General features: G+C 40.9%; 1 protein-coding gene across 8 annotated transcripts in view; it reads left to right on the top strand.

Moving 5' to 3' along the window:
- The window catches only part of pbx3b (pre-B-cell leukemia homeobox 3b), a 56,868-nt gene extending 44,797 nt beyond the window's left edge, over positions 1–12,071 (top strand). For 2 of the 8 annotated variants that reach the window (XM_004544164.4, XM_004544165.4), the window contains exons 4-11: positions 560–750; positions 1,761–1,896; positions 2,716–2,745; positions 6,336–6,501; positions 7,089–7,166; positions 7,601–7,713; positions 8,612–8,701; positions 10,309–12,071. In XM_004544164.4, coding sequence (XP_004544221.1) covers positions 560–750; positions 1,761–1,896; positions 2,716–2,745; positions 6,336–6,501; positions 7,089–7,166; positions 7,601–7,713; positions 8,612–8,701; positions 10,309–10,401 — 897 coding nt within the window. In that variant the 3' untranslated portion in view covers positions 10,402–12,071. The remainder of the gene's footprint in view (positions 1–559; positions 751–1,760; positions 1,897–2,715; positions 2,746–6,335; positions 6,502–7,088; positions 7,167–7,600; positions 7,714–8,611; positions 8,702–10,308) is intronic. The other 6 variants (XM_004544166.4, XM_004544167.4, XM_004544168.6 and 3 more) reach the window with 4 other exon arrangements.
- Positions 12,072–12,558: the final 487 nt, after the last annotated feature.

Below are 12,558 nucleotides of genomic sequence, written 5' to 3'. Positions count from 1 at the left end.
AAACACGGGCATTATGGGTGAAAATAGAAGGTGAAACTGTGATGCCTCAGCAAGCCAGTGAGGTAAATTAGAGTAATTTACTTTGTGCTCTCTCCGAGAGAGGAGGTGGGTATGCGGGGGCACACAACACTTCGCCTGGAGTAAATGCATCTTTCTTAAGGGTGTTTCCAGGTTTTAATTATCTAAATGTAAATACTTAACAAATTTTACTCAGAGTAATGAGCTAAAGTGTGCACTACGTAAATGAGTTATTCTAATTAATCATGTATGAACTACCGTGTTAACGAAAAGCTGCTTAACTTCAGTGCATTAAGGCCAGGCCAAATTGCAGATCTGCATTTATTCTGAGATGACTTCACCTATTATGTCAGAGTTATATGCAAACACCGCACTCCGTGGAGGCTTTTATCAAGAACAGCGTGCATATTAACTCATTTAATACATGAAAAATGGATATAACTTTAAAACATCAGTCAAGAGCTTTTTAAAGTTCTAAAACAAACAAACAACAAAAACCCCGCCTCACGTTGGTTGTTTTTGTCACTCTTTCGCTTGGCAGGCATGTAACGAATTCACTACCCACGTGATGAACCTGCTGAGGGAACAGTCTCGTACGCGGCCCATTTCTCCCAAAGAGATTGAGCGCATGGTGGGAATCATCCACCGTAAGTTCAGTTCCATCCAGATGCAACTGAAGCAGAGCACCTGTGAGGCTGTCATGATCCTGCGCTCCAGATTCCTTGATGCCAGGTCAGTTGATCGTGTGTGCTTAGTGCGAATGCGCGCGCGCGCGTGTGTGTGTAGGTATAAAGTTTCGACTTTTTTATTGCTTCTGCGTGACCCACATAAGTAAATCCAGTGGGCGAGGTCATTTTTAGACGGTGCGCAGGTCTGAAGTTTCTTTTCACTTTTCTGGCACAGCACACAGTGTGAGCACTGCAGAGATGCATGATTTTAATTATGCCCATGTTCCATGCGTTATCCATTTCCAAGACAATCATGCCCTCACACCTGAGAGCAGTTAGGACCCAAATGAAATGGGGGCCGAGTCATGTGTAATGGATGGAGGGGAGGTCATCAGCAGGTGTTGTGGATTACTCTAATCACTAACAGTATGGTGCATTGTAGAAGCTCTGCGGAGAGAAGCACAAGTTTGGGCCAAACAAGCCAAGTGGAAGCACATTTGCTGCCCACTGCCTGTGTGAAGCACAGTAAACAAGGCAAAATAAGCAAATGCTCAACAACATGATAAGTAGTGCCCTGGGAGGGAAGGGGACCCAGATCTAGTTAGAGTTTGCTTGTTTCTACTGAGATCCCTGGGGCTGTGGCACTTCAGGAACAATGCTCAACTGTGCATGCCATGATTTCTATAATGTACCGAGATGCACTCCGACTGGGCTTTGCGCTCCATCATGAAGCCCACCCATCCGCTGCACTAAACTCTACACATTACACGCTTGGACTAGAGATTGGAGACCAACACACCAAATTAAACATTGTATGTATTTTGCAACGGTATGTGTATGTGTGTCTTTCTGTGTGCTTGTCAGTTTATTGGTTGTAGTCTTTTGTGTGTTGATGAGGCTCTTGGAGCAGGACACGATATCCTGCTCCTGAGGGCCCTTAGAGCCCATTCCTCATTATTTTCACCATTTATGTGTGAGATTGATTGTGCAATTTGTGCAATCCAAATGGATGAGTTAATGCTGGTCTCACTAATAGGCTTGCTCGGTGTTTCTCTCGTTTTGCTCCCCACTCAGGCGGAAAAGGAGAAACTTCAGCAAGCAGGCAACAGAAATTTTGAACGAATATTTCTACTCGCACCTCAGCAACCCGTATCCGAGCGAGGAGGCAAAAGAGGAGCTGGCCAAGAAGTGCAGCATCACAGTTTCCCAGGTGGGTAGTGCTCGTCTAACAGTAGCTGGTGGGTAATCAGGGGAAAGGCTAAAAGCCTTGAGGGATAGTTACCGTAGGTCGCACCACCAAGGCGCAATGTCCTTTGCTAACCTTGACATTGTGACTTCCTAATGATCCTTCAGTCAAGGCTGGTCCCAGTCAGTCAGAGCAGGGCCACAGGGAAGGGAGGCCTGTATCATCTTAGCCTCAATCAAAGCACTATGCTGTCCTTCCTTAGTCGCCCCAGCGCTGGGTCCCCTGCCATTTTTCCCCCTCATTCCCATCCACCATGTGCGCTCTCTCTCTCTTGCCTGGTCAGTCGCTCAGGTCATATGGAAAGAAAAAAAAAGGCATCATCCATTACTTTAAGAAAAGCGGTCACTCCGGTGCTTCAAAAACACTGGATGATCCTGGGTATTTACTCATATGTTTGCTCTTCAAGTGACCTTGCAGGAGTCTGCTAATTCTGTTATATTTCACACTTAAAAAGTCAACTTTCCAATTTGATATCTATCATAGCCTCCTCACTGGGTAAACCTGAAGGCAATATCTCTCACACCTAACCCCCACATCCAAAGTATTATTACCCTGTCTTCTCTTTTTTTTCCTCCCCCCTTTGCTATGATTGTGACTACTATCTAGATTTTTTTATTCTCCATTGTTCTATGGTTGTCCTCTTGAGACACAATATCAGAGAAACATGAATCTATACAATAATCTGCAGTGTTTTGTCTGTGTGGGGAGGGGGTGATGAGGGGTATATTGAGTGTAGTCATGAAGAGTCAGATACTGTAAAAGCCCATTCTTTTTTGCCTTCAGGGGGTGGGAAGCACCATCACAGTATCACAGGTATGTCATAACTTCTCCTGATCCACTGTTTTCATTTTTTTGTACCTCCTTTGTTCATGTATGTAATGGCCTCACAGTTGTCCAGTGCACAGACCCTCCCTCTCTTACACTATTGGATCCATGCTAATGCTATAATATCAAATTTAAAGTTTAAATTTACATTTAAAAAAAAGCGTGGCTAAGCTATATCAGCATTTACATCCCACTTTTAACAAGAGATTGCAGCCTATTTTTAATGTTTGACATCTTTACACTACACCCATATTATCACCATACTATGTGTGTACAAATGTGTCACATGTAATTTTTACTTTCTGGCTATGGTTTATGACATGATTTATTTGTTTTCTTTTTCTTTTCTTTTATTGTTGTTTTGTTTTCTTGTAGAAGATTGAATAATTGTGTGATCTTTTTAAATCTTGAACAAAAAAAATTGCACTTAGAGTTTATTTATATCCCTCCCACCTCATGATCACTGTGTGATTTACAGCAGTTAAAGAAATGGGCATTGTTGTCTGAGTGTCTCCTAAAGCAGTCCGCTGAACCAGTTCCCATGAGAACAAATAAGTCTTTGCAGAAATTAGAGGGCTTTTAAAAATTCACCTGAGCTCATCCCGGGCCCCATTAGTGGTGTACTCCTCGATAAGCGGAGGCCATGGCAGACATCATTATTGACTTATTCTTAGTGCTTTGGCTCATTTTAGGAGGGTAACAGAGTGAGAGGCTTGACATAATGCTGGGTTCACTATAAGTATGTTATCCCTCACTGTGGCCCAGCCTTTCAGATTCATATATGGCTTACTGTGGTCACGCTGCAGGCTGGACTAATACCCCCACCTCCCCCCCCACCCCCTTTTTTTTGGTGCTTTCTTGATTGCACAAGTAGTTCATTAACTAAACACCATCAGTTGTGAATGGTATGCCAATATCGCTTTGCAGCTTTGCTCAATACATCTTTGCTGATGAAACACCCTGCATCATTTTAACAGGGATCATTGAAAATGAAGTCATCTTCAAGTCAAGCGCACACTCAGATTCCAGCAGTCCAAACGCCACATTTCCTTTCTATTATTACTTTTAATGCCCTTAAAATACCCTTGAATTAACAAAATTGCAGATGTCTGTTTCATGTCCAATTACTGCTTGAGCACAGAACTGATGCACAATGATGTATTTAAGGTGGTAATATTACCTAGTGCGATACCAGGTCTTATTTCCTTTTTTATTCATTTTATTATTATTATTATTATTATTATTTAATTTGCATGTGCATTGCAGAAAGGGCTAAGGGCATGGGATATGATGGATGTAGTTTGTGTTGAGGTGTGTGGATGCTTCAGAGGCCACCTTTGATGTAATATGTGTCAATATAACACTGGTTAACTGTTAAACCTGATTCCACCACAGGGTTAATATGTTCTGTTATAATGCAAAATGTATGACACCCTTTCCAATATTTCAGCTATTTAAAAATAATAATAATTTCAAAGCAGCGAATGCTTTATTTTTTGTATTTGATCTTACAGTAGGGCATTGCAAGTTCACTTTTGGCTCATGCATTGGTCATATATTGATCAGAAAGCAGTCTGAGACACAATGAAATAGTCCAAACTCTTAACTACAGTGTGCAACAATGAAGCCAGTTGTATTATAGCTTTGCACAGGAAGTCTGCATTGTCATGACACAATCGCTGCCTTTGAGTGCGGGTGGTGTCAGGTAATTCTTACCAAACATAGGAGTCAATTGAATGCATGGTCTGCTACGATGCTGTGCTGTGCATCTATTCAATATTTTAGCTGAACCCGAGAATCACTGAAGCCAGAGTTCATCGGGCAGGAGAGAAATGTGTGTGCAGAAAAAAGGGTGGTATAACATCTACAAGATGTGACGCCACCGCGGCTGAGTCTGTCCAGACTGCTGAGGCTTGTAACACAATAAATGTGTGCACTACAGTCATAACACACTCAAAAAAAAAATCTATTAATTTTATGAAGTAATCAGTCATATTTTATTGCAGGATTTGCCTCCTTTCTGATGAAAGTAATATGCGATGAAAGTAAACTAGTGTATAGTCTGTATCCATTAAGTCAAATTTAATGATAAAAATAGGTCTGAACGTGCAAACACCACAACTGGCCACAACTGACATTTTAATAAATGCAGATCTGTTTAATGCACTGTTTTTATGAACATTTTGTTAAATTAAACAGACTGATGAGCTTTACAAAACATTTTATATGATTTTTCAGGGGTTTGTGGGCACATTGCGAGCTGTCCAAAAGAGCAACAATATTGCATCGTCTTAGGCTCTACAATCCACTCTAAGCAGGTTAAGTAAAAAGGATGATGGCCAGGGCTTTCATTGCTTCCAATTAAGCCTTGCTTGTTAGTTTAACCTCTAGGTAAACCCATCAAACAATTGATGTCAAGGAAACCCTGCCAACAGTGGGCCTCGCCTGAATGGTCATTAATTTTAATTGCCTAGATATTAAAGATTTAGAGCACAGAGACGTGGAGGATAGAAATGATCTGATGTCCTGCAAATCCAGTCAGTTTTTACGCCACAGCATCGGCGGGCTGCTGGGGATATTAAAATTTAAGCACATGGGTGGAAATTAAATAAAGCGTCATTAGGGGCAGCTGCTCTTTGGCTGGTCCAGCCGTGGGCTGCAGGGCCTGAGAGGGGGGCTGCAGCACAGCGACAAGACACTCTAATTTATAGGACCATTAAAAACAAGCATCATCTCATTATTATTCCACTGTTATTGCAGAGCCAGCATTCACACATAAGGTTCACACCATACAACTTTTCAGTGTCTGATGTTGAATGGCATCGTTTCGGTCCAACAAAATTAACATATCCGACTGCTCTAAATCTGAACGTACCCAGTTTCTAGTGCATGTTTGATCTCGAGTCTTTCTCGAGCCTTAAGAGCTCTAGGCCTGCCCCAATAATCCCTGTACTGCTTCTCATGTCTACGGCGCTCTAAATCACTGAGCGTGCACAAATGTTTCATTGCCTTAGTGTTTTATGATCTTCCAAAGTAAAGCAACCCAGACCCAGTAATCCCAAAAAACTGTGTAATGTTTTCCAGTGGTTATGCTAAATTGGACGTACTCGTCATATGATGAATTATTACAATACGTTAAGCAACTGTATTTCTATAAAATGTCAATCACCTGGACCCACTCGTCTGGAACCAGTGAGAATTCTGTGGAGGATAAAATATGAACATTCATATGTTGCACTGAGGGAAATGTCAAAATTTGTATCCTTAACAACCAGTCCTCATATGAGAAATATGTACCGACTTCAGTGTCTGTGCAATAGGAGCCCCTTGTGTTTTAGTTTTGTCAGGAGACAGATCTGAGAGCATGTCATGCTCCCATCCATGAGAAGACACAAGTGGCTCCTGATTACGGCTTAATTAGCTTGTGTACCCGGCGGACATTAGCACAGGGGCTGGGAATTGGGTACTTGATGGACCCAAACATGACATCTTGAAACAATCGCACTGCTCAGTGCATGGTGCTGTGCCTGCTTGACATCTGACTCCTCTGCTCCTCCTCCTTCTGCTCTCCCACGCAGGTATCCAACTGGTTTGGCAACAAAAGGATCCGGTACAAGAAAAATATCGGCAAGTTTCAGGAAGAAGCCAACCTGTATGCCGCCAAGACTGCTGTAAATGCGGCACACGCTGCAGCCGCTGCAGTGCAGAACAGCCAGGCCAACTCCCCTACCACACCCAACTCCGGTAGGCATTCCTGCATATAGACAAATAAAACAAACGAAAAGATCTACCTTCTACCTCAGTCCTTAACCTGCTGCCTGCCTGCCTCACTCTCTCATGCACCATTCACACAGGCTAGAGTGACAGGCTCTGCTCCCAGCTTGGGGATCACAGTGTCTCCTGTCTATAAGACAGTTGATGCCAAGCAAACTCATGCATAAAGAGAGCGTTCCTGACTTGTGAACCGAGAACACATGTATTTTTGGCAAAATAAGAAAAAAAAATTCAAAATAATGCCGTGGGATTTGTTTTCCCTTGACTTTCTGTCAACTTCTTGTCATTTCTAATGTAATGGTATGTATTCCCACTGAATGGTAAAGGCATTTTGCAAAAAAGTGAAACATAATTGCTGGGAGCATTTTACCTGCAGTAGTAGTATCAAAATGGTATTATGTGCAGTTGATGCTGAATAAAAATAGAGATAAAAGCAAAGAGCCTGAAAGGGCATATTTAGTCAAGTTTGATGAGTAATGTAATGCTGAGTTTGGACTAGCTTGAGCTTCGTCGGGATGTGGTAAGCTTATGAAGTGGTCCCTTTTTCTTGCACCCAGGATTCCAGATGAAAGATGAAGAGTTTCAGCTGGATTCTGCAGAGAGCAAAAACACTCTTTTAAGCAACATGTTTACTGGTACTGGTCTTTTCATAAGCTTCTTATTGTCCTTGTCATTTACCATGTGATACCTCCCTGCTAATTTAGACTGGAAGTAGGTGATGTGGAACAATTGGGAGCTTAAGCGACCAACCACATATAGAACCGGTCCCCTTGTTGTCATGTGATTTTCATTTAATTTGTGCTCACTGCATTCGTAAAAAAAGATCTTCAGTTCTTCTGCACATCATCCTTCTCCTCCTCTGTTTTGGTTCCTTGCCTTTTCTTCCGTCACCCCTGTAGTTGCCTGCTTTATGGGAGTCTTTCTTCTGTGTGTTTGTCTGCTTGAGCTGGGTGTGTTTTTTTACAGATAAATGTGTGTGCGCGTGTGTGCGTGCGTGTCTGTGTGTGTGCCTGTGCTTTCCCTTTATAGCCCTCTCATGTATTCAGCTACTTACATCTTCCCTTTCCAGGTTCTTCAGGTTCTTTTAACCTCCCAAACTCTGGGGACATGTTCTTGAGCATGCAGAGTCTGAATGGGGATTCTTACCAAGGGGCACAAGTCGGAGCCAATGTACAGTCACAGGTAGGAGCAACAATCAGGGACAGTTCCTGACGACTAGTGCAGAGAGCTGTCCTTGTCTTGCCTGTGTACTGAGCCATCCACAGTGCAGTCTAAGAAGCACAACAAACTGAAAAAAGCAAAAAAAAAAAAAAATCCAAAAAACATAAATAAGAAAAACATGCTGCCCATCCACGGGCAGTTCAAATTACCAAGTGAGGCCTCCAATAACAGCCCATTGACTGAAGTGTTTACTGACTATTTCGCTTTGGATGGAATGCTTTGGCCGCCAAAATATGATCCCACCCCACTGCAATCATGCCGCAAAGCAGTTTCCTGGTTACTATTCAAAACATTGTCTGAATGCATTTGGCTTTGACTTGAGCTCTTGGGTTGGTATTTGGGTTTTTTGGTACAATGTTATCCCCTTTTTTCTGTACTTCTGTATCGCTATCTTCCTGTCTCATCTTGTTATTGTTTGTTGTTGATGTCTTCCATTTTGTGAGTTTAACGCAGCTACACAGCCGACACACTGCACACACTCACTACCACACCAGAAAAAATATATGCTCATTCATAATAAAGGTAAAGAAAAATCAAAGCTAATTTAAGATTTTTTTTAAAGTCTATGTGTTCCATTACTTTTACTTATGCTTTTATTTGGTATCAATCCACAACTGCTTTAGATGAAGTAGTATACCTGAGCATGCTCGTAACATCACTATCCTTTGTTTTTAATTTTATTTTGAAAATCTTTTTGCCCTGTTTTTTTCTGGTTAGTACATTTGCTGTCTCAGAAGTCCCTTTTTGTTAATTTCACTTCAGTTAATATATTTTGCTTTACTAAGCATGTTTACAGTTAGTGTTGGAAGTCTGCGAGACACTCGGCTGACCAGCTTGTCCACCTTGTCTGTCCCTTCAGGTGGATACCCTGCGCCATGTTATCAGTCAGACGGCAGGATACAATGATGCTCTGGGGGGAAACACGATGTATAGTCCACATGGCCTAAATGTAAGTGAAGGTTTTATTGGCTTACACGTGGAGCTTGTTGAGGCAAAGGGAGTGTGAAATTCATTGATACTTTTTTTTTTTTTTTCAATAAAAGTGCTGCATGGTTATCCTTTAATTTTATTCAATGAAATTACAGTGCATTACATTGCTTTACAACCTGCACAATAAAATATTAGCCAGTGTGTCACATCACTGTGTCACCTGATCTAAATAAAAGCTGCTTTTAATAAAAAAATATGCTACACAGCAGGTGAATAAAATCAGATTTACTTTAATAAACGGCTTTTAATACTTTGTTTGACTCAAACCAAGAATGAGATTTGGAGGGGGGGAAAAACACACCCTATCTGTTGCATTTCAGCTGCTTTGAAATGCTTCACAGCATTTTCCGTAGACTTATCTTCATGATAAAATATGATCACGTGATCGCCCGCAGCCTTTTTCCAGACATGAATTTCTTCTTCCCTGATGAGGTTTGATATGGCGCCTTTTTGTAAAGCAGCACATAATCTGAAGCTATCAGAGTAAAGATTAATTTCGTTGATGAGGGAGGATGGAGAGTGAAGGAGAGAAAGAGAGAGAAATAGGAGGAGACAGCTCGTTCTCTCGGCACTGTATCAACACTGCAGCATTTGCTCTCTTTGTGTTAGCATTCCTGTTGGGTGAAATGCACAGATATTCACAGTCTTAATAGTATGTAAGAGTTAAGCATGAAAATAAGGTATTAAATTAGTTTTTAAAAAATCTATTTCTTTTTTTTTTTTTTTTAAATATAAACAAACGGTGGCGGCTGTTGCCAGCAATTCTGTGCTGTTGGTGTCATTTTGGCTTTGCTGTAGCCTTATTGCTATAAGCTCTTTAGACATGTCAACTCCTTGTAGGATCAAGTGTTTCTTTCTTTCTCACAAGGTTTCTCACTTCCATGTGCAGTGTAGACCTGTGCCTACTGGCTCAGCAGAGCTCAGTGTGATCCCTACTAAAATATTAATAGTCGAATAACCTTAACACATGAAAAGAGAGGATCGGAGCACAAAGAGTAATAAAGTAAAAAACATATTCTGAACAGAAAGCTGTGGAAAAGCAGCCATTTTTAGCCATAGCCCAGAAAATGCACTATTGATATATTCACATAGACCTTTAGCTGTGTTGGTGGTGACGTAGAGGGATCCAGTAAAGGCTAGGTCACGCCTGGAGCAAAGCAAAGTCAGGCTGGCTAAGACTGGCTCTCTTGGAGAGGCCCTGCCCTGTCACTTTCCCTCAGCTCTCCCCACCTCACGCAGCCCTAGCCCTCCCTCTTCTTGACTGACAGGAGAATATGTAGCGACAAGCTGTCGGTCGCTTCTGAAATCTGCTTAGACACTGATTTCAGGGATCGCTCCCATTGGTCGGGACACAGGACAAATTTGTTTTTGAGAGTCTCTTTGCTGATGCTACTGTAACACAGAGACTAGACTAACTGCGTCTGCAACATTTTAATATCAACTGACACATTAGGGCAATCAGTCTATATATCTACATATTCTGTTTTTGGAGTGTCTAGAATTTACCAGGTTCATATTGCATTGAGTGTTTGATTGTAATCTCAACCTTTTCCATTTGTGTCCAAGGCTAATGGGGGATGGCAAGATGCAACGACTCCATCTTCTGTAATATCTCCAACAGAAGGACCTGGAAGTGTGCACTCCGATACCTCGAATTGATCCGCTATTAATGCATCTTCGCCTCTAGCAGGACTTTTTAACTGGCTGACCACCTGAAGAGGATATTGAAACATAAACTTTCACAGCAGATTGGTTTTCACGTATCTTAAAATGTATCACGACCGTGTTGCACGCATTGAAACTCCATCCTCCATTATGAACACCAAGTGTTTCCCGGTAGCTGTTTTGTTCTTTCTTCATAAATCAATCAAATGTACACACCATGCTTTTCTTCTTCTTTTTAATTTGTTGGTTCACTGTAGAGGTAAACACATGCACATTTCCAAACAAAAATAAGAGTAAGCTTTCAGGATAATTATCTCCACTCAAAAGTACGGGATGACACTTGTGTGTTTTCCGTGACATTTTATGACACCTTAAAGGCCCATTTGTTCGATTCTTGATTTAATTGCCACTCTCCATTTTGATAATTGAGTCCTTACAACATAGAGATTAAAGCAGCTGTTTCTTTGACTGTAATGTGCTCGCAGTCTTGTCCGGCAACTCAACAATGCTGTTGTTGACAGCTCAATGGCAGCTTTGTAGTTACTTTCAAGATTTATTTTTGCCTTACAGCTGTATACATTAGTACAAGGAAATGACTATTCAAACTCTGGAACATAAAGAAGCATAATTGATTGCTTGACTATAACATGACACCACTGCATATTTTATAATTTGATGTTTAGTATGTACATATGTAAACCTTTTTTTTTGTACTGCTTATGGAAGCCCCCCTCGACAGCACACACACACGGACAGTAGATCATTACAACATGGCACACAGGAGCAGGCCCCCATTACACAGGAAAAGTTGTACATAATATAGCTTAAGAGTAATTATACACCCCACCAATCAATACCCAGCTTTATTACCTCATTCATAGAAACCAATAATTTCCAACATTTCTGTAGCTTAGAGCGCTCACCTACTACCTCTAAACCATATCACCACCACAGTTTCTTTGGCCCTTATTTAATGTTTTTATGTAGTTATTTTGATCACATCTTGTAACACTGTAAACTCTTCATTCTCTATGTAATCTAATGTATATTTTAATCTTTTAATAAAATGATGTTGCAGCTGTGCAACTTAAAATAACAAATAAAAACAAAACAAAACAACGAAATAACAATATTAATACCATGGAAAATAGACGGGGAGAGGATGGGAGGGGGTGGGGTTGGGTGGCTGAAGATGTTGTTGCTCTGTGGCTTATATGGCTGGGGGGTGTGGGCGCGCGGGAGGGGCGGGGACGTGTGGCGAATATTGTTGTTAAATTAACACCAAACAGTTAAAACTGTTGTAAATAATGAAGGGAGGAAAAAAAAAAGAACATTTTGAATGTTGCTCATCTTGTTACTAAATCATGCGGAGAAAAAAGACAAAAAAAATCACTATAAAAAGTGTAATGCATAGAGGTTTCAGTATTCAGAACTGTACATTTCCAGCTCTGTTCAACAGGGTTCAAGACTTCTTTTCTCTTTTTTCTATTGTATGTGATTCTGAAACTGAAAAGTCATGACAAATGATTTGTGGCAGTGATTCTAATGTATTAAAGATGTTTAGTGTTACTTTCTAACCAGACTACACCCTGGACTGAAAAGTCTTCCTTGTGGTAGTTGTGTAATTTCAAACATGAATAAACCTTTTGCTTTCATGACAGCAAGGGGGTGTGTTTGTTGTCTCTAGTTTTTCCCTTAACGCTTGTCTGGTAAGTAGAACCTCGGCTCTCTTCTCCATCTCTGTAAACTCTCAACGAGGGATGCAACTTAATGGTAGCTGACTGCTCCTGCTCATTAATCGAAACTTCAGAGTCATTAAAAGCCATTTCTTCTCATTTTTTAAACACATTTCCTGTTTAGTTTTTAGATAGATTAAATACAAATTAGAGATAAAATCATGTTATTTATTCATCACGTATGGATTTGCCAGCTTTACATATTGTGGGTAGACGCTGAGGACTTGACCTGGGTTGTAGCTACTGTAGAGCTGACAAAGTGCAATTAACTGAAATGTCAGGCACTTCTTATTCAGGCTGTTTTGTCTGTCTGTTGTGGAAAGGCTGGCTTAATGGATCATTGGTTACCAATTCCACATGGAAATTGACATCCATTTATTCTCATTTTCTTAGCATAGGTCTTCATTCTTGTCTT

This window comes from Maylandia zebra, linkage group LG12 (genome assembly GCF_041146795.1).
Source record: "Maylandia zebra isolate NMK-2024a linkage group LG12, Mzebra_GT3a, whole genome shotgun sequence".
NCBI classification, from domain to species: domain Eukaryota; kingdom Metazoa; phylum Chordata; class Actinopteri; order Cichliformes; family Cichlidae; genus Maylandia; species Maylandia zebra.
This window is presented reverse-complemented; position numbering and strand designations above follow the sequence as displayed.